A 21680-nucleotide genomic window follows, 5' to 3' on the forward strand; every position below is an offset into this window, starting at 1 on the left:
TAGATGAAAATCTGGAGAAAGGCTGGGAAAAGAAGAAGCCTACAACCTCTGACAAGGATCAAGTTGTGAGGGAAAAGAAAACAGAAGCTGCAATCTCTGACAAAGCTCATGTTGCAGAACCTCAAAAAGAAAGATTGACCTCTGACACAGCTCAAGTCAATAAGGAAGCAAAGAAAGACACAGTCTCTGACAAAGCTCAAGCTGTGTTCAAACCAACAACTACTCCACTGGCTGGATTTGCAAAGCCTACTCTGATGACTGAAATAAGTTTTGAAAAAGGATCAATTAAACCATTTTCTCATCAAAAGGCAGGAAGAGATAAAGGAGGGCTGGGATCCAAGTATGAAAAATTTGATCAGAGTATAGGATCAAGACCAGATGACCCCTCATCTCTCTGTGCTCCCAAGACTGGAGTATTGCAAGACAGGATGGACAAACTTGATTCAGTCCAGTTGGTAAAGAATGACAGAGGAGATAATATCCCTATCTACTTCATGTCTGATGGAACAGTGTTTAGAGTACTTGAAGCAGATCTATATGCTAAACACTGGGAAGAATTGAGATATGTATCATACATATTTCAAGTAAAGAACAAGTCAGGACAACACATCTCCAACCTGCTAAAAGATCAAATCAGAAGAAAGATGGGGATTACAGGAAACAAAAATGCTGGATCTTTCATTCCTAAATACCTCAATCATAAAGGACAGCTGGTGGAGATGAAGAAAAATTCAGCAAAGATTGAAACAATAGGTGGAATCAGAACTCTTGCATTTATTGAAGAGTCTGATAAAGCTTACAATATCAGGCTGGATAGGGACTTGAAGAAGAACAAGATTTATGATCTCAGAGCTGCAATTTATCAAACTGGAGTTTCAGATCCAGAGCTGAGAGAGATCAAGAGACAAATGATTGCAGTGCTCGAAGAAGCTGAAAAAAAACTCCTCAGAGAGTATCTAAAGACATCAAATGGTGTCTATGCAGCTAAGGAGTAAAGTATCTGTAAGTTTTAAAAGTTTTCTGTTATATAGTTAAACTCTGTTGCATTTGACTTAAATGTTTTGACATCATCAATTATATGTTAACTTGCACATAACTTATTCATGCACAAGTTGGGGGAGATTGTTAGATATAATTGATGATTACTAATGTTCTTAAGGTTTGTTTTAGAACAGGAATCATCAGAGTTTAAACTGGAAGCTGATCAGAGTTTAGTAAAGTCTGACAGAGTTTGATAAAGTCTGATCAGAGTTTACATAGTCAAGACTCGACAGAGTTTACACGTGGAAAGAACTCAGAAGCGGATATACTTCAAGGAAGGATAGAAGCTTAGGAGTGATTTGCTGACTATGGAAACTAAACAGAAAACTGGAGCAATCTTTGATTGATAGATTTATTAGCTGATTTATAGGATATCAAATCAGAGATTGATTTTGTAACTGTGTCTATATAAACACAGATTAGGGTTACTCTATATGAGTTGAGTTATCAAGTATATTGTTAAGAACCCTAGCAGCTCTTGGTGATAGAATATAAGTCACTGAGAGAGTTTTTGTAACCATCAAGTTTTGTGAATATAAGAGTTTACTGCTTTCGATCTCTTATATTGTCATACTGTATTACATATTGTGATCACTATATTATTATATATAGTGAATTAATAGGACCTAACATTCTATAAATATTAATTTTGAATCATTAATATAATTTTTATCGGTTGCCGCAAATTTATTTTATTTTATAAATTTTAATATTAGATTATTAATATAATTTTTATAATCCGCCGCAACGCGCGGCTTCTCAGCTAGTTTGTAAATAAAAATTTATTCTTGTCATTAATAAAAGGAACCGAGTTTCATATTTATTGGGATAGAATTTCACTCAGTTAATTTGATGTTAGCTTGAATAATGTTGTCTTCCAGATATTAGAATTTACATGTCTTATATAATTAACAAATAATTCAAATTTACAAGGATAAAATAATGAAATTATCATACTATAAAAATAGAAAAAGAATTATTCACACTAAAAGTTCCATACATCATCATATACAATATATTAATCATTAATTTTTGAGAAACTCTTGTTACACAAAATTTAATAACAAAAACTGTGTGTAGATTATCATATTATAAAAACAAAAACAAAATTATTCGCTCTAAAAATTTTATACATCATGATCTATAGTTCACCCCTTTATGTTTAATTGCGATGGATTGCTTTTTTGATTCCTTGAATTGTGCGAGTAAGCAATCCGGCTACACACGAAGAGTCTCCCCCATTCATCACCACATCCGTTGATGACATTTCGACAGCTGCATAAACTATTAATGATCCAAATGCATCGCTGGATGTTTCTTGTAGTCTCAGCAACTCTGATTTGAATTACCACATTAAACAAATTTATGAACCAAACATTTTATATGTTGGAAATATTAAACTATTAGCGCAACAATGAGGCAGTTATATATCAGGAATTAACAAGAACAGGCAAGGCACCAAATAACGAAACAATACACGAAGGCAAAACAGAAATATAATCAGTACCTTAAATCGACAAGAAAAGACAGAAATCACTTAGCCTGCAAAGCTTTATCAAATACTGATCAAAATCAGAATCACAGCTGAGTCGCCTAGCCCTTGAAAAGCCTAGACTGTTCTTGAAACGATAATTGCCCCACTTACGCTGTGTTGGGTTGCAGCAATCTCGCCTCCAGGATAAAACAGCTCAGATCAACTCGTTCACAGACACGCAATTAATCAACAGCGACCTGACCTCAGTTCGCCCAGAAAACCTATGCAATCTGTTCTGTATGTATTATTGTAGAGAGAAAATAGAGAAGAGTAGCAGCTAGGGTTTTTTTTTGTATTTTTGTTATCAGTGTATCTCACAAAACGTTTTGATTCTGTATATAATACAAAATAAAACGTAACTGAAGATATGGCATTAATTACAATAAATATTCTGACTTAATGCATTTTATTTTAATTGAATATATTTCAGTACATTCACCACTCAGGGGCACGTACATTCACCACTCAGGGGCACGTACATTCACCACTCTGGGGCACGTACATTCAGCACTCAGGGGCACGTACAATCACCGCTCAGGGGCACGTACATTCAGCATCCTGGGGCACGTACATTCAGCACCCTGGGGCACGTACATTCAGCTTAAAATAAAATTATAAGTCATGATTTATTTAATTAATTAATTCAAGCTACTAACTTCAACTCAATTTATTTATGGATTACACTAAGAAAATGTCTTAGATCCAAACATGAAAGTTTAAGTCCTCATTACAAGGAACAACCTCCAACTGTTAGATTAAGGTAATTCCATCAAGAACCCATACAGTCTTAAACTTACCATTTTCTAACAATCCCCCACTAATCCATACAGAAATGCATATCAGATTTTATCATGACTTGTTTTTCAGAGTAGGTACCCTTCCGGGTTTGAACCCTCCTAAGTCCTCTACTTCGATGGCTACCGGATATAGATGGAATATTTCACCTTGAATCTTTATCCGTTTGGTGTAACCACACTCCATAGACGACGACAAGTCAAAGGCTATGGTACAGATCTACGGCTTTGAGACGTTAATGGTCGTGTCTCGATCCTGTTCGACGAATGTTTCAAGGAATAACCCATTCCTCTAATTGCGACCACACAATTACATTCGCTTAGCTGGGCATCTCCAAAGATGTACTGCTAACATCTCGTCAAATGACTTGACCCCATTCAGAGTTTTAAAACTCTTGCTATACATGCAGTAACAGTACCTTTTAAGGTTTCCAGGGGATAGACTCAGATACACAAGTATCTAGTTATATGTAGTAAAGGTACTACCGATCCATCCTTACAACTTGTTATTACCACATTGAATACACTTTGAGGGATCTCCTCTCAGGTGTATTGGGTTCCCGCTGTAGATGAACCATGATGGGTTACCAGTCCCATCCCCAACCTCGACTTAAGGACTACAGCATGCTCAAGCCCCTTAGTCAACGGGTCAGCTATATTATCCTGAGTTCCAATGAACTCTATAGCTATAACCCTATCAGAAACAAGACCCCTTATAGACTTAAGTCTAACTTGGATGTGTCTCTTTGTCTTAGCGTTATACTTTACACTTCTGATCTTGTCAATAGTTGTACGGCTATCACAATGAACAGAAATGGCAGGAAGCGGTTTGCTTACTACAGGTAACATTGACATCAGTCCATGTAACCATTCAGCCTCCGTCCCCGTGGCATCCAATGCACACAACTCAGCCTCAAAAGTAGACCGAGTAATCAAAGTCTGTCTAGAAGACTTCCAGGACACAGCTCCACCCGCTAGGGTAAACACATATCCAGTCACTTCATTGGAGCCAGATTTCTTAGCTATCCAACTTGCATCACTGTACCCCTCGAGTACCCCCGGAAATCTCCGGTAATGCAAGCCAAGAGAAATAGTTCCCTTGAGATATCTAAGAACTCTATCCAGAGCCTCCCAATGAGTCTTGTTCGGACAGCTTGTATATCTGGCTAACTTAGACACAGAATAAGAAATATCTGGTCTAGTCACGTTAGCAAGATATTGCAAACTACCAATAATCTGAGAATACCTTAACTGAGACACAGGTACACCTGAACTATTCTTGACAAGGGCCACTTTAGGATCATAGGGTGTACTTGCGATTCTACAATTTGAATAACCATACTTCTCAAGTATAGATTTCTCTATATAATGAGACTGTGACAAGGTTATTCCATCAGTTGACTGTGTTAACTTGATCCCAAGAATCATACTAGCCTCACCCATATCCTTCATCTCAAAGTGCCTTTTCAAGAAACTCTTTGTCTCGTTAATAATCGCAATATTGGTTCCAAACAACAAAATATCATCAACGTATAGGCATACAATCACACATTCATTTCCTCTAACCTTATAGTAGACGCACTTATCACTTTCATTAACTAAAAACTCGAATGCTAAAACAGTTTCATCAAACTTTTTATGCCAGTCGATAGGTGCTTGTTTAAGGCCATAGATGGACTTGACTAGTTTACATACTTTCCTCTCGTTACCGGAAGCAATAAATCCTTCAGGCTGATCCATGTAAATCTCTTCTTCAAGGTCACCATGAAGAAAAGCAGTCTTTACATCCATTTGATGGACGATAAGACCATGCACAGAAGCCAATGCTATAAGCATTCGGATGGTTGTCATTCTAGCAACAGGAGAGTATGTATCAAAATAGTCTATACCTTCTCTTTGCCTAAAACCCTTAGCAACTAGCCTCGCCTTGTACTTATCTATTGAGCCATCCGGGTTCAACTTTCTCTTGAAGACCCACTTACATCCTATAGTAGAACACCCAGGAGGGAGATCGACTAACTCCCATGTTCCATTAGAAACAATAGAGTCCATCTCACTCTTTACAGCGCCTTTCCAATGCCTTGACTCCGAAGAGTCCATGGCTTGACGGAAAGTTAAAGGTTCATCCTCGACATTGTAAGTGAGAAAGTCACTTCCAAAGTCCTTGACTACCTTTGCACGCTTACTCCTTCTAGGTTCCTCTACTTCGTTAGGAGTAGAGCTACTACTAGGATTCGCCCCCACATTTGTCATCTTTTCCACATGATCGGGAATAGAACTCGATGTGAGAGTCGGATCATCCTCAGAATTACCCTGAGGTATACCAGTCTTCATAGGGAACACGTCCTCAAAGAACGTTGCATCACGAAACTCAACTATCGTATTAGCCACAATGCCGTCTATGTCAGATTTTATAACTAAAAATCTCATAGCGGTTGTGGTCTCTAGATAGCCCAAAAAGATACAATCAACAGTCTTAGGCCCTAGTTTCTTTCTCTTGTGTTCAGGTACAAGTACCTTTGCAAGGCACCCCCACACACGAAGATAATTCAAACTAGTTTTACGTTTTCTCCATAATTCATATGGCGTCTTATCCATGTGTTTCAAAGGGACCCTATTCAGAATATGGCAAGCCGTATTCAGAGCCTCTCCCCACATGTATTTAGGCAACCCTGAATTAATCAACATGCTGTTAATCATATCTTTAAAAGTTCTGTTCTTTCGCTCTGCCACCCCATTAGACTCAGGTGTGTATGGTGGAGTAACCTCATGAACTATACCATTGCTTGCGCAAAATTCATTAAACAAGTTACTTGTATACTCACCACCTCTATCAGATCTCAAACGTTTAAGTACTTTGCTCGTTTGTGTTTCAGCTTCATTTTTAAACATAATGAATTTTTCTAGTGCTTCATCCTTATGTTTAAGCAAATAAACATAACAATATCTACTATAATCATCAATAAAGGTAATGAAATATCTATAATGATCCTTAGTCAAAACACCACCGAATTCACATATGTCTGTGTGAACTAAATCTAACAATTCAGAATCCCTAACAACATTATGAAAAGGTTTCTTTGTTTGTTTAGCAGTCACACATACTTGACACTTAGATTTCTTATCAATGGAATGCTTTGGAATCAACTCTAAATTCATCATATTCTTTAGAGCACCAAAATTTAAATGACCAAGTCGTGAGTGCCATAAATCAGATGATTCAACACAATTAACAGAAGGAACATTAATAAAACCACCCAAAACGGGTTCCACATTTATCAAAAATAAACCATCCGACAAGTAACCCTTGCCAACAAATGTACCAGTTTGAGTAATCACAACTTTATTACATTTAAAAGAAAGTTCAAAGCCATTTTTAACTAAATAGCTTCCACTTATAATATTTCTATGAATAGAAGGAACATGATGCACTCTAGTGAGGGTCAGAACACGCCCAGAAGCAAACTTCAGGTCCACGTTTCCAATTCCTAGCACTTGAGCAGCACTTGCATTCCCCATTCTCACTGTCACTCCATGACACTGTTGATAAGATACAAAAAGAGTAATATCAGCACAAATATGCACATTAGCTCCTGTATCAATCAACCATTCATGAGACAGATAAGCGGAAAACAGTTCAGGGTTGTAGGCAACATACCCGTCATTGGTTTCAGAGGCAACAACCTCACCAACAACCATGTTAGCCACAGGCCCACTCGTGGTTCCAAGCACAGTATTATCCTGAGCTACCACACCAGCTTTCTTAGCTTTCTTCATGGGACAGTCCTTGCTCCAATGACCAACCTGTCCACAAGACCAACATGGCTTGTTTGCCTTTGGTTTCTTAGCCTTGTTCTTGTCATTCTTGGGTTTATCCTTCTTAGTGACAGATTTCCTTTTCTGTCCTACAGTTACTACGTTCACCTTCGAACTACTCCCATGCTCAGCAGGCATCACATGTCCTTGTTTGGACTTGTGCTGCTCCTGCACAGAGATGTCCAACATCAGATTAGTCCAAGTGATCTCTCCTTTCTGTCTTTTCAGGGAGAGAGCAAATTCTTCCCAAGACTTTGGGAGTTTTTCAATCACGGACATAACCTGAAACTTTTCAGGCAGGTCCATTCCGGACTCCTTCAAAGCATGCACCAACATCTCAAATTCATGCACCTGTTCCGTCATGGATTTTCCATCCACCAGCTTGAAATCAAGAAACCTCGCCACACTATACTTCTCAAGACCTTGAGAATCAGTATTGTGGGTTTGGTCCAGCTTCTCCCACAAAAGCTTAGCAGTATAGGCATCCGATGAATATACATCGAATAGAGTGTTCGCTAACGCTGCCAAAATAGCAGCCCTAGCCACCCCATCCTTTTCAGCCCACAAAGCATAAACCTTTGCAGAATCAGCCTTCTCTTGATCCAAAACAGGAGGATCATACTGCACCACTGGCCATAAGCCCTTAACCGTTAACCAGAGCGTTAACCAGAGCTTCATCTTTTTCTGCCAACGAGAAAAAGAAGCCCCCCCCACTGAATTTATCAGGCATGCCTGATAAATCAATAGGCTTAGGGAAACTGTACGTAGCCCAATCAATGGTAGCAGTACCACCAGAACCAGAACTAGGAGCACCAACAACAGTCACAGGAGTTTCAGTTTCGTTAACCATCTTGCTAATAACTATATAACACAAATTATCGTTTCAAGATTGTTGGAAATATTAAACTATTAGCGCAACAATGAGGCAGTTATATATCAGGAATTAACAAGAACAGGCAAGGCACCAAATAACGAAACAATACACGAAGGCAAAACAGAAATATAATCAGTACCTTAAATCGACAAGAAAAGACAGAAATCACTTAGCCTGCAAAGCTTTATCAAATACTGATCAAAATCAGAATCACAGCTGAGTCGCCTAGCCCTTGAAAAGCCTAGACTGTTCTTGAAACGATAATTGCCCCACTTACGCTGTGTTGGGTTGCAGCAATCTCGCCTCCAGGATAAAACAGCTCAGATCAACTCGTTCACAGACACGCAATTAATCAACAGCGACCTGACCTCAGTTCGCCCAGAAAACCTATGCAATCTGTTCTGTATGTATTATTGTAGAGAGAAAATAGAGAAGAGTAGCAGCTAGGGTTTTTTTTTTGTATTTTTGTTATCAGTGTATCTCACAAAACGTTTTGATTCTGTATATAATACAAAATAAAACGTAACTGAAGATATGGCATTAATTACAATAAATATTCTGACTTAATGCATTTTATTTTAATTGAATATATTTCAGTACATTCACCACTCAGGGGCACGTACATTCACCACTCAGGGGCACGTACATTCAGCACTCTGGGGCACGTACATTCAGCACTCAGGGGCATGTACAATCACCGCTCAGGGGCACGTACATTCAGCACCCTGGGGCACGTACATTCAGCACCCTGGGGCACGTACATTCACCGCTCAGGGGCACGTACATTCAGCACCCTGGGGCACGTACATTCAGCTTAAAATAAAATTATAAGTCAGGATTTATTTAATTAATTAATTCAAGCTACTAACTTCAACTCAATTTATTTATGGATTACACTAAGAAAATGTCTTAGATCCAAACATGAAAGTTTAAGTCCTCATTACAAGGAACAACCTCCAACTGTTAGATTAAGGTAATTCCATCAAGAACCCATACAAAATGAGTCTTAAACTTACCATTTTCTAACATTATAAAGAGTAGACAATGAAGAGAGACCATCTATTTTTTTTTAAAAAAACTAATCAAACATTATAAAAATAATTAACTCTTTTTTGAAAAAAAATAGCTAAGTATAAGAATTTGAATTAGAGATTCTAGAACGGTGCAAACATGTGAAATATACACTTGTTGAAGTTGGGCCTGTTGATGACCCACGAAATAATTAATGCAGGACCCATACAATGATGGATTATAGGTCACTTGAGGCCCATGAAAGGAGAAACTTGGGTTTGGAATCTCGTACCCATGTGCCTGATATGGAGGGTTGATGTAACTGTAAGTTGTTAAAAAGGCCTGAAGTTGCCGAGAGCATTTCTGGATACATTTTTCTTTCTCGGTCTTTCAAGCTTGATGTATATGTCTCGATCTTTTCCGAATTCTTGACTAATGTCCTACTTATAATAACAAGGATTCTATTTAAGTAATATATCACGTACAAACAAATTCTTGTCATATACACAACAATTTCAATCCAGCCAGACAATTTTGCATATTTATGATACATAAGTCAATTATTACAAAATTTTAATAAGCACAGAAGATATATTACCTGTGGGTGATATTGAAAGAGATCTGGAGCATTTTCTTCATCATTTACTACAATTATTGAAATAAAAAAAATTAGAATAACAATACACGCTAATTAATTTTTTAAACAAATTTTTTATGAAACACAAAATAAATTTAATAAATTGACATATGCAATATGAGAGAAAAATGAAATTGATTTTAGAAACTTACCTTATCAGTTGGAATCGAAAGAGTGAGAGAAAACTCACGGCGATATTAAGAACTTCAAAACTTGTACAAATCTCAGAAAAGATTACAAAATTTTGGCAAGTGGGTCGACAAATCATTTTAAAATCTTGATTTCATAAAAACATAACATGTGTTTTATCAAATCATTATATCTAGACGGTAGACTATAGACAGAAGTAACCGGAAAATTCTAGATTTAGTCAGAAAAAAAATATATTTTGAAGTATGTTTATGAATTTGGGAGAGAACGATGAACTAATAAGCGGCGGAGTTGGGTTTGAAAACCTAAGGTAAACATCGTGCATTATTTATAAGCAAGAGATTATATCTCACGGTCCATATCTTCTAAAATTTATCATCCGACGGTTGTTAATCACCTAAAATTAGAAAGATTATTCTTTTAACCAAATGGGTCCAAGGGTTGAAATATGGGCTTGGATTATATCCAGGCCCGGTTTTGAGGGTAGTATGGAGAGGCAACGGCCTAGGGCCCATAATTAAAAGGAGCCCAACATTTTTAAGTTATATAATTATAGTATATATTTTTTTATCAGGCCGGGTAGTAAATATTAAAATGCATTTATAGGAATTAAATTGTTAATAAAATTTAACACACACAATTTTTCTTGAGCTTATTTGTCTTTCCATCTGATACAATAATGAGTTGCACTCTAGATGTTTTGAATGGCGACAGAGATGATTGGCCGTTAAGAGTAAGAGTTTGTAGATGTGGCAGTCGACAAATCCAAACACGCGAGAACAATATAGTCTTGACATGATATTCATGGATGGAAAGGTTAATAAATTAACTGTTACGGATATATGTTTGTTCTTTATTATTTTATAATGTTTGTTTTGTTCATCGGATATGTTTGTTATTGTTAATTTTTATATGGTTTACTTTGTATACTGGAAAAGATTATTCATGCAACACTATCACAATATCTATTTGCTCGGTTCAAGCACCTTTTAAGTGAAGGCTGTTTATACAACATAAATAAAGGTTGTGGCAAAGGTAGTTATAGACCGAGATCTCGTGGATTTAAATTGATGTTTTTGCATTCAATCAATCCAAAAAAAAGAACAAATCACTAATACACCTATGCATGGATACATCACGAGATGATTAACGTTCGTAAAACCAGAACATAATGTTTATCCCTATTAAAATTAGGGATGCTTTCGATGTTGTATCTCAATATCTTTTAGAATTTTACGCATCTATGTTAAACACAACCAAAATTAGGATTTGTCGTGCTTTGAATCGTTAATTACATGCAGATTTTTATTGGGATAAATATCAAATAGGTGACTCGTTTCGTCCAAATATATCAATTGAGTTACTGCTTTCCAAATTGACTCAAATTAGACACTCATTAAAAAATTTTGTATCAAAAATTTCACTCTATCGTTAGTCGAAATTTTGAAAGTATTATATATTGAGTTTCGCACATTTTATATAAATGGTATTACATCCAAATGAAAGATTCCGAGTCCTAATATTTTCTCTAATATTTTTAGATTTTTAAAATTTTATCAACTATTTATTTTTAATTTTTTGATTGTTTTATTTGATTTAAATAAAAATAAATAGAAGATAAATTTTTAAAAATCTAAAAATATTATCTAAAATACTAGAACTCAGAATCTTTCATTTAGATGTAATACCATTCATAAAAAATGTGCGAAACTTAATATATAATACTTTTAAAATTTCGACTAACGATAGAATGATAATTTTGATACAAATTTTTCTAATGAGTGTCTAATTTGAGTCAATTTGGAAATCAGTAACTCAATTGATACATTTGGACGAAACGAGTCACCTATTTGATATTTATCCCGATTTTTATTTTTATTTTTTCAATCATGAATTAAGTCTAATTTTGCAATTTTATATATTAATATTGGTATTGCATCGAGATGTTTATAATATAAAATTATTTTATTCTATAAATATTAATTTTGAATCATTAATATAATTTTTATCGGTTGCCGCAAATTTATTTTATTTTATAAATTTTAATATTAAATTATTAATATAATTTTTATAATCCGCCGCAACGCGCGACTTCTCAGCTAGTTTGTAAATAAAGATTTATTCTTGTGATTAATAAAAGGAACTGAGTTTCATATTTATTGGGATAGAATTTCACTCAGTTAATTTGAGGTTAGCCTGAATAATGTTGTCTTCCAGATATTAAAATTTACATGTCTTATATAATTAACAAATAATTCAAATTCACAAGGATAAAATAATGAAATTATCATACTATAAAAATAATAAAAGAATTATTCACACTAAAAATTCCATACATCATCATATACAATATATTAATCATTAATTTTTGAGAAACTCTTGTTACACAAAATCTAATAATTAACAAAAACTGTGTGTAGATTATCATATTATAAAAACAAAAATAAAATTATTCACTCTAAAATTTTTATACATCATGATCTATAGTCCAGCCCTTTATGTTTAATTGCGATGGATTGCTTCCTTGATACCTTGAATTGTGCCAGTAAGCAATCTGGCAACACACGAAGAGTCTCCCCCATTCATCACGACATTCATTGATGACATGTTAACAACTGCAAAAACTATTAATGATCCAAATGCATCGCTGGATGTTTCTTGTAGTCTCAGCAACTCTGATTTGAATTACCACATGAAGCAATTTTATGAACCAAACATTTTATAAAGACTAGACAATGAAGAGAGACCATCTATATTTTTCAAAATAACTAATCAAACATTATTCAAATAATTAACTCTTTTTTTAAAAAAAATAGCTAAGTATAAGAATTTGAATTAGAGATTCTAATAAAACGGTGCAAAAATGTGAAATATACACTTGTTGAGGTTTGGCCTGTTGATGACCCACGAAATAATTAGGAGTCTTATAGGTCACTTGAGACCCATGAAAGGAGAAACCTGGGTTTGGAATCTGGTACCCATGTGCCTGATATGGAGGGTTAATGATTGTCATAGTAATTTTCACCGAAACCAACGTGAATGGGTGAAAAACCTGGTGGGGGAGAATGGGTCTTCACATAAATACTGTTTTGGATCTGTGGCTGTGTTGGATTTTGCTGATTCGAGTTGTTAAAAAGGCCTGAAGTTGACGAGAGCATTCCTGGATACATTTTTCTTTCTCGGTCTTTCAAGCTTGATGTATATGTCTCGATCTTTTCCGAATTCTTGACTAATGTCCTACTTATAATTAACAAGAATTCTATTTAAGTAATATATCACGTACAAACAAATTCTTGTCATATACACAACAATTTCGATCCAGCCAGACAATTTTGCATATTTATGATACATAATTCAATTATTAAAAAAATTTAATAAGCATAGAAGATATATTACTTGTGGGTGATGTTGAAAGAGATCTGGAGCATTTTCTTCATCATTTACTATAATTATTGAAATTAAAAAATATTAGAATAACAATACACGTTAATTAATTTTAGAACAATTTTTTTATGAAACACAAAATAAATTTTAATAAATTGACATTTGCAATATGAGAGAAAAATGAAATTGATTTTAGAAACTTACCTTATCAATTGGAATCGAGAGAGTGAGAGAAAACTCACGACGATATTAAGAACTTCAAAACTTGTACAAATTTCGGAAAAGATTACAAAATTTTGGTAAGTGGGTCGAGAAATCATTTTAAAATCGTGCTTTCATAAAAACATAACATGTGTTTTATCAAGTCATTATATCTAGATGGTAGACTATAGACAGAGGTAACCGGAAAATTCTAGATTTAGTCGGAAAAAGAAAATATTTTGAGGTGTATTTATGAATTGGGAGAGAATGATGAACTAATAAGCGGCGGAGAATGATGAACTAATAAGCGGCGGAGTTGGGTTTGAAAACCTAAGGTAAACATCATGCATTATTTATAAGCAAGAGATTATATCTCACGGTCCATATCTTCTGAAGTTTATCATCTGACGGTTGTTAATCACCTAAAATTAGCAAGATTATTCTTTTAACCAAATGCGTCCAAGGTTGAAATATGGGCTTGGATTATTTCCAGGCCCGGTTTTGAGGGTAGTATGGAGAGGCAACGGCCTAGGGCCCATAATTAGAAGGAGCCCAAAATTTTTAAATTATATAATTATAGTATATATTTTTTTATCAGGCCGGGTAGAAAATATTAAAATGTATTTATAGAAATTAAATTGTTAATAAGAAAAATGGGAAAAAAATAAAAGCAATTGAGAGGTATAAGAAGTTTTAGATATAAAAGATTAAAAATTGATACATAAGAAATATTAGAAAAGTAAATCAATCCAACACACCCAATTTTATTTTATCACATTAACTCAACACGCCTCTCGCCTTCTCTTTTTGTCTCCATCGTTCTGGTTTCTACCCGCCATTAAGTGTGATTACCTTCGAAAAAACAAACCGTTGTAATCATTAAATTTCTTAGAATTTTGATCTATTCTTAACTATGATAATTATTTTTTTCTATCATTTGTAAGCTTTAGCATCAATGAATTGATGTTATTCAAAAATTCTGCACTTGATAATTCAACAGATTTTTTTTCTCGAAAATTTTATTATTGGCGTCGCTTTACCAAAGATGGTTGATTAATTGATTATTGTTCTATTGGACAATTTCAATTATTCAAACATCTTCAATCTTGCAATTGGTTGCTTCTTGTCTAAGGTGTTTTCATTTCATTTCCTACTTTTTGTGTCATTTTATTTAAATGTTTAATTTACTTTTTTATACTATATTTTCTAAAAACATTTACATAGAAGTGCAAAAAGGGAAAAGAGGTAACTTGAGGAAAATTAAATTAAGAAAAAGATATAATTTATGTTTTTATCGTTCAAATAATTTAGATCTAACTCCAAAGTTCACAAAGTTGATAGTTTGAACGATGTGACTATAAAGATGCGAAAATTATACAAAAAATCAAATTTTCACCAGATATAACGACTTGTTAAATAGATACATAACATAAGTACGATGATAAAATCATAAATTTTAAATTATAAATGTCATTGCAAAAATGATATTACATTATTTTAACTTTCAATTGAAATAAAAACTGTTGATAATATCATATTCCCGAGATTATGGATAATGAAAAATATTTATAAATATAATAATTGAGTTGAACTTATAAATAAATTCTCTAGTATGAATTTAGAAATTATTTTAATGATCATTCAAATATTAGATGGATTAATGATATTCGAAAATTTTATGCTATATAGTTAGTGTTTGTGTCCCAAAGACAACAATATTATATTTTAGTTAAATATATTTGGATTATTAATAAATATGTTCAATCGATTATTCTTTATTTAGTATGGCTTTATTTACTAGTGATATAAATGTTAGATTAATAAATGTCCTTGAAATATGATATGTGTTTCATATCTTTAAGTACGTTACCTGGAAATGTGATTATGAGAATAATATTGTTATTTCTAAAGGTCCCTAATCGAGTATATTATAAGGGGCAATAATAAATGCATATAAAATTTTATGTTTGTTGATGGATGATCACATTTTATTGATCATAGGTATAGTCGTACAGTGATACTAATTAAAGTCGAAAATATGAGCACATATAAAGGTGGATATATAGTGTTGGATTGACTTGACATGAGATTCTACATGTTAAAAGTGTTACAATTGAAATATTATATTTCTATGCAAGAACTAATATATTTTAATTACATTAAAAGTTATCTTCAACCAGGTAATGATAAAAGTGTATACTTGGTATATTATGAATCGTATGAGAAATATGAATAATCTAGATGATATTTACCCTTTTATATATTAGGAGTGATATTATTGACCTTTTGTTTGAGTGAGACCATGAAATACATGATCATGCTCAAATATTGATTTGAATAAGATAGTCTATACTTCGATCATGAAAATCTAAATTAAATTATGAAACTGACACAAAACTTGCCTCGAGTTTAATTTATAATATATGATTAACGAGATTATATTATATGAAATATTAGTCACGAAATGTTTAATCGAATCACTGATTTTTTATTATTTGGGTAGCATTGATATATTACCAGATGCGGCTCATTAGTTACTATTTCAAATTAGATTTAAAATTTGTTTTCAATGTAATAATAATATATAGGATCACACATAAAGAACTCTTATAGGATTATTTAATTAACATATAGATTCAAATTAAATTTAAGTAATTCGAATTATTTATTAATTTATAACTTAATTAATTTGATAAATAATGATATTCGAATTTACAAATATTAATTCGTAATTTACGGGGGTGTATTCGATTGGGATTTTAATGGATTGTTTTTAGTGTATGGATTTTATTGGATTGTGTGTGATTTTGATTTTGCGTGGATTCTTGGTAAAATGTCGCAGAGTTTATAAGATTTAAGCACAATGCTTCAAAATCCCATTGATTTTGGTGGGATTTCAAAAAACTTAAAATACTGAAGAATGCCACAAAATCCATCATTTTATGAAATGCAAAAAAATCCATCAGCATTTGAATACCATCAGATTTTAATGGATTTTAAACAATCCCAATTGAATACCATTGGATTTTAAAGCATAATTTAAAATCTCAATTGAATACCACCGGATTTTGTAGCATGATTTAAAATCCCAATTGAATACCTCAAGATTTTATTGGATTTCAAACAATCCCAATCGAATACCCTCGGATTTCATGAATGCAAAAAAATGCTTTAAAATCCCAATCCAATACACCAAAAAAATGCTATAAAATAATTAAGTGAGACTTTATTATAATACATATATACTTTTCAGATTAATAATAACTCATAATTAGTTAGGATTTATGATTCATTTTTCTACTCATATATAATATCTCATGTGGCCTCTGTTCTAAAAGTCGGTGATTAATCACGATTAGTCACCGATTAATCCTTGTTTCATAACTCATCGAACTGATTAATTCTCCGATTAATCACCGATTAATCCGATTAATTTCCGATCAATTCAATTAATCCCTGATTAATCCTTGTTCCGCGACTTCACCGATTAAGTCCGATTCCCGCTTGGCTGATTTTTAAGTGAAATTTTTTTACAAAAATCTTAGCACCAAAAAAGAAGAGATATAAAGGAAGAAGAAAAACGATTTTATTCCAGTACACATTCTATCTTTTTTTTAGCATTCTTGTGGACATTGATAGAGCATAGATTGCGAGAGCGAGATGCTAGTGATTGAGCAAGATTTGGGTCTCCATAATTAGTCTTCCATTAATGAATTGTTAAACCTTCTTTGATATAAAGTTTCTAACCATGAGTTAAGTATTAATTGAGCATGTTTTCGTTGCGTGTAGATGCACGAAACCCTTCACACACACATACACATACATATATAATTTTGCTACAAACTACTAAATAGAAACTAAAATATAAATCAATGATTTTAGAAGGATGGAGAGATTTGTAATCTTCGAGAATGGACCCCGAATCGGGTCTCGGCAAGACCTAGATGGGGCACATTGAGCGTGGGTGGGATTTAGTGGAACATGGTGGAGTCAAGTATTGGTTCTATAACTTGTCTAGAGCACCTCTTTAATCACTACGGAGTACGGAGTTTTGGTGAGACTTTAGAGGATCCGAGATGAATTGAGTAAGATCGAGAGTATATTCCGGAAAAGCGACGGTGGAAGATGACATTAGGGGGTGGGTGATGTCATATAAAACTTGAATCTCTTATTTGTATTTGATCATATAATTCGTTAGCGGTATATATCATATATTTGGACACTATTTTTATCCCAGATTCAAATATTTACAATATATCAAACCAGAGTAAAGTCTATGCCCCCAAAGAAAAAGGGTAAGGAAAGAGAAGGCCATGAGGCCCGAGAGACTCCGATCACTATTAACTAATAATGTGGTGACAGAAATACAATTTAAGGTCGGGCCAGATTTACATAACTTTCAAAAGATTATTATATGAAAATTGTTTATGTGTCTTTTTTTAATTATATGAGTATTTTTAGTGTGTGTTGGAACGAAAATTTGTTTATGTTTCTTCGTTTGTATTGGTATTTTTGATGTCTCATTTAATTGTACATAAGAAAATTCGTAAATTATATGAGAAAATAAATCGTGGAATACTATTTAGTACCCTGATCATATACATATTACTTTCTGTATTAGTAATGTTCGATAATATTTTTTGTTGATTGTCTTTTAATGTTTGTTCGTGTTTAACCTTAGAAAATATTATTTCTAAACATCAAGTCTTTGTGTTTTGCCCGTTGATATTAAGCTTCAATTCCTAATATATGAAGAGAACAACCTCAAATTACATATTTAAGCAAAATCAATGTTTATAAACATTAAAAGTAATAAATGGTTTAAAGATGAAAAATGAGATTAGTAGTAAACAGATGAGGACTCTAAACAGTAGATATATTATATTGATTTGATTGCAAGGGGTTGAATAACTAGCAATGTAACATATGAGATTATTGCAACAGACATGATCTCCATAGCAAAACTGCAGAGTTAAGCTGATCATTACTGATAATTAAAGTCATCCTACAATATAAATTAGCAGTTAATAGTATTAGATTACTTATTCAAGTCTCTCTTTCTTATGCCTTGCACTGATGCTTCACATAATCACATTCAAGGGGTCCATGTAGGATCCCTGGGGCTAAAGAAGCGAGCCTTCACATTCGAATCGAGTAGTTTGAGTGCAGCCGAGGATTTGATGCATCTGGGTGTTTTGTACTGATTAATGGAACCTCCTTGGTTGATAAAAAAATCCATCAGTGACTCGAAAGTCCCTGGCTTCACTACACGGATCTCAAGCGGTCCAATGGACTTATCATTGGCGCGACAACGCCTGTAGTTGTAGTCCAATTCTTCCTCAACTGCAATGCAGCAATCTTCGAGGACGTTCAGATCGAGCTGGTTAGTCAAAATCTCATTCATGGTTTTATTTTTTACTAGAGATGATGATAATGCTGATGAGCATTGTATTATTTCCCAGTAGATAACATAGTGACCGGGGACAGAGGACGTCTCTGCATAGCTAGTGTACTCTACAAGCAGAGCATTGTATGGTTCTAGGAGCTTTTTGGCCACAGTAATGCTCTTGTGAAGGTCTTCTTCGTTGGTTTTGTCATTGTCTATGCTCAGAACAACATTTCTTCTGCAGATGAAGCGAAATTGAGGGGCTTTATTGTGGAAGCCAGTCACTTGCAGCACATCGCCAATTCTATATCGATTTAGTCCTGAATCAACCAAACATAATCAATAAGTATTATTAGAATATAATATCAGGTTTCGGGAGAATTGATCATTTAACATGGTATCAGAGCTCAGGCTCACGGGAAAATTGATAAAAGTAAAGATGCTATTACATACCAGAAAATGTGGTAACCACTAGTTCATAATAACAACCAAGTTTAACATCCACTAAGCCGATGAGCTTACTCTGCGGCACCTCTTCATCTTCATCCACATCTAAAACAAGTGTCCCATTCACTCCCAGAGGTATGAATTCAAAGTAGCCCATGTTAGGCAACAGAGTAAACGAAACTTTATCCGGTGAACACAAAGGCTTCAAATTCACACCAAAATAGCACTCTGAGGAAGCGTACATGGGACAAACCAGTGGCAATTTCTCATTACTATAGTACTGCAGAGATGGTATATATTGTGCCATAGAGCCTGTGACAACAGCTTCAATGTACTTAGCTTTAGGCCAAAGCTGACAAATTATGCCCTTCCATGAATCCCTGCTACATATGGCCTCGATTTCGTCTGCCAAACGAGGGTCTGGCCTTAATAGGATTGCTGACATAGCAGTCCTGCATTTAGGGTCAGTGACCTCTGTAGGGTCTACTTGACCATCCCTTATGTCATTGCATATATTCATCCATTTACGTTTAAGAAAAGAGATGGCTAGAAGAAAGGCGGTTGCAAAAACAGCTCCGAGGCGTAGGACTTGGTTGCGATGAACTAGGCCAGCTAACAATTGACAGTACATGCTTTGGTTGCTGTCATTGCAGAGAATAGCTTCATCAGGGCTTGTGAAATCAGTGTAGGGATCGCGTGACCGGAATTTGAAGTGCTTGCTTTTGTAGTAGCTGGTGAGGACAGTCGGAGCCGGTAAGCCACAAGGGGTGGACATCTCGGCCTTGACAAAGTAGAGGAACATGGCCTTGCCTTCATCAAGGCCTGTAATGTACCTGAAATCAAACCATGTAAACTCATGTTGATTGCATGTCTAAGGACTGAGGTTGTAACATTAACAAGATCTAATAAGAGACACGGGAACAAGTGTCCTCGGAAAATTTAAAATATACACATGTTTTTCAAATATTTGCTTGGTAGCCCTTTTGTTTCAAAAAATATTTGCTGGGTAGCCTCTAATTAAACAGTTCTAGATCGCCCTGAACATTAGCAAGGTGGAATCTTGAAAGTAAAAACTAATTAGAACACTGGAACTTAATACTTATACCAATAGAAAGAAAACTTGCCAACAGTTGATATGGCCGAGTTGGTCTAAGGCGCCAGATTAAGGTTCTGGTCCGAAAGGGCGTGGGTTCGAATCCCACTGTCAACATTAGCTTTTTCTTAGTATTTTTTATGTATGGGATCGATTTTTTTTCTTTTTTTTTTTTTGTTTAGGCTTTTCAGGTGTAAGTTACTTTTTAAATTCCTTTCTTCATGTAAAAACCTGCGAAATGGACAAAGATAAACGTATTCTCAACTCAACTGATTCATGATAGGCATGATGAGGTTATAAAGAAAAGTTCTGCGATCAAGATCTTCTTCAATAGAGGGCATCAGCTTCGGCTCTCCAGCAGACGTGCCCGAGCTGCAAACATACACAAACTAACTTTAGCCTGTACAACTAACTTTACGACAGACCGGACAAGACTTGCGTCTAGGACCCGACATTTAACCGTCGCAAAAATAAAATAAAACATGATACATAAAGGTAGAGTGAGGGACCTGCACAGCATCTCAGTGATGGGATGAGCAGTAATGAGAGAAGAGGCTTCACCATTGGCAATCCTCTGAATGTAAGGACGGATGGCCTTATACGTGATCACAGGCACGCTTTTCTTGAACTCCGAGATATCTTTCGATCCAAACAAGTACTTGTTCAAGTACTCAGTCTCGCCATTTCTTGTTAAAATCTCTCTGAGCAGGTTCTCTTGAACCTCATCGGCTTTTCGGGTCAGCTTGTCGAGCTCCTTGAGTGCCTTGTCACCTTTGTACTCCAGCTTCTTTCCATCCATTTTGTGTATGTTTAGCTGAGAATGAAGAAGGTGGGTAAACAAGTAGAGATGATCAGGTAAGAAGCTGATTTTTAAGTGAAGAATGGTTGAATAGTTTAAGAAGCCTTGTGGTGCTCTATATATAGAGTTTTGTTAGGGTGTGTTCAGTAAATTGCTGCAGTGGAATCACTTATAGTGCCATATGTTATATTACCTCGATCTCACTTATTTATATATATTTTTTTCGCCGCACATATTTTAATACATCTATGACCGGTCAAGTATAGGTTTATAATTTTATTTAATTATTCAGTAAAATAAATTTTAAAATTAGATTATGAAATCATATTTTACAAAAATATTAAAATACGTATCATATTCCCATCCTTCAATATATATATATATATATATATATATATATATATATATATATATATAATTCGTGGGACGGGGATGGAGTCTTTTGATAGAATGAGATTAATTTTTAGACCAGTGTGTCATGCTTCTTGATCTCATATTGAAGTATATGTGGCT

General features: G+C 34.3%; 1 protein-coding gene and 1 non-coding gene across 2 annotated transcripts; one reads left to right on the top strand and one right to left on the bottom strand.

Moving 5' to 3' along the window:
* Nucleotides 1-18301: 18301 nt before the first annotated feature.
* On the bottom strand, nucleotides 18302-21306 carry LOC108211990 (putative indole-3-acetic acid-amido synthetase GH3.9). Its single transcript, XM_017383727.2, has 4 exons — nucleotides 20878-21306; nucleotides 20639-20740; nucleotides 19282-20108; nucleotides 18302-19148 (listed from the first exon to the last, which is right to left on the bottom strand). The coding sequence occupies exons 1-4, from the start codon at nucleotides 21165-21167 to the stop codon at nucleotides 18538-18540; spliced, it is 1830 nt and encodes a 609-aa protein (XP_017239216.1). The 5' UTR covers nucleotides 21168-21306; the 3' UTR covers nucleotides 18302-18537.
* Nucleotides 20405-20485, top strand: TRNAL-AAG (transfer RNA leucine (anticodon AAG)). Its single transcript has one exon. It is a non-coding gene; the product is annotated as a tRNA-Leu (tRNA).
* Nucleotides 21307-21680: the final 374 nt, after the last annotated feature.

This window comes from Daucus carota, chromosome 1 (assembly GCF_001625215.2).
Source record: "Daucus carota subsp. sativus chromosome 1, DH1 v3.0, whole genome shotgun sequence".
Taxonomy (NCBI): domain Eukaryota; kingdom Viridiplantae; phylum Streptophyta; class Magnoliopsida; order Apiales; family Apiaceae; genus Daucus; species Daucus carota.

Bases quoted from the DNA above. Each gene is read 5' to 3' on its own strand.
- LOC108211990 (XM_017383727.2), bottom strand. From the start codon at position 21,167: ATGGATGGAAAGAAGCTGGAGTACAAAGGTGACAAGGCACTCAAGGAG. The intron at 20,741-20,877 runs GTCCCTCACTCT...GTATGTTTGCAG, and splicing joins ATCACTGAGATGCTGTGCAG to CTCGGGCACGTCTGCTGGAG. The intron at 19,149-19,281 runs GTATGTAATAGC...TGGTTGATTCAG, and splicing joins AGTGGTTACCACATTTTCTG to GACTAAATCGATATAGAATT.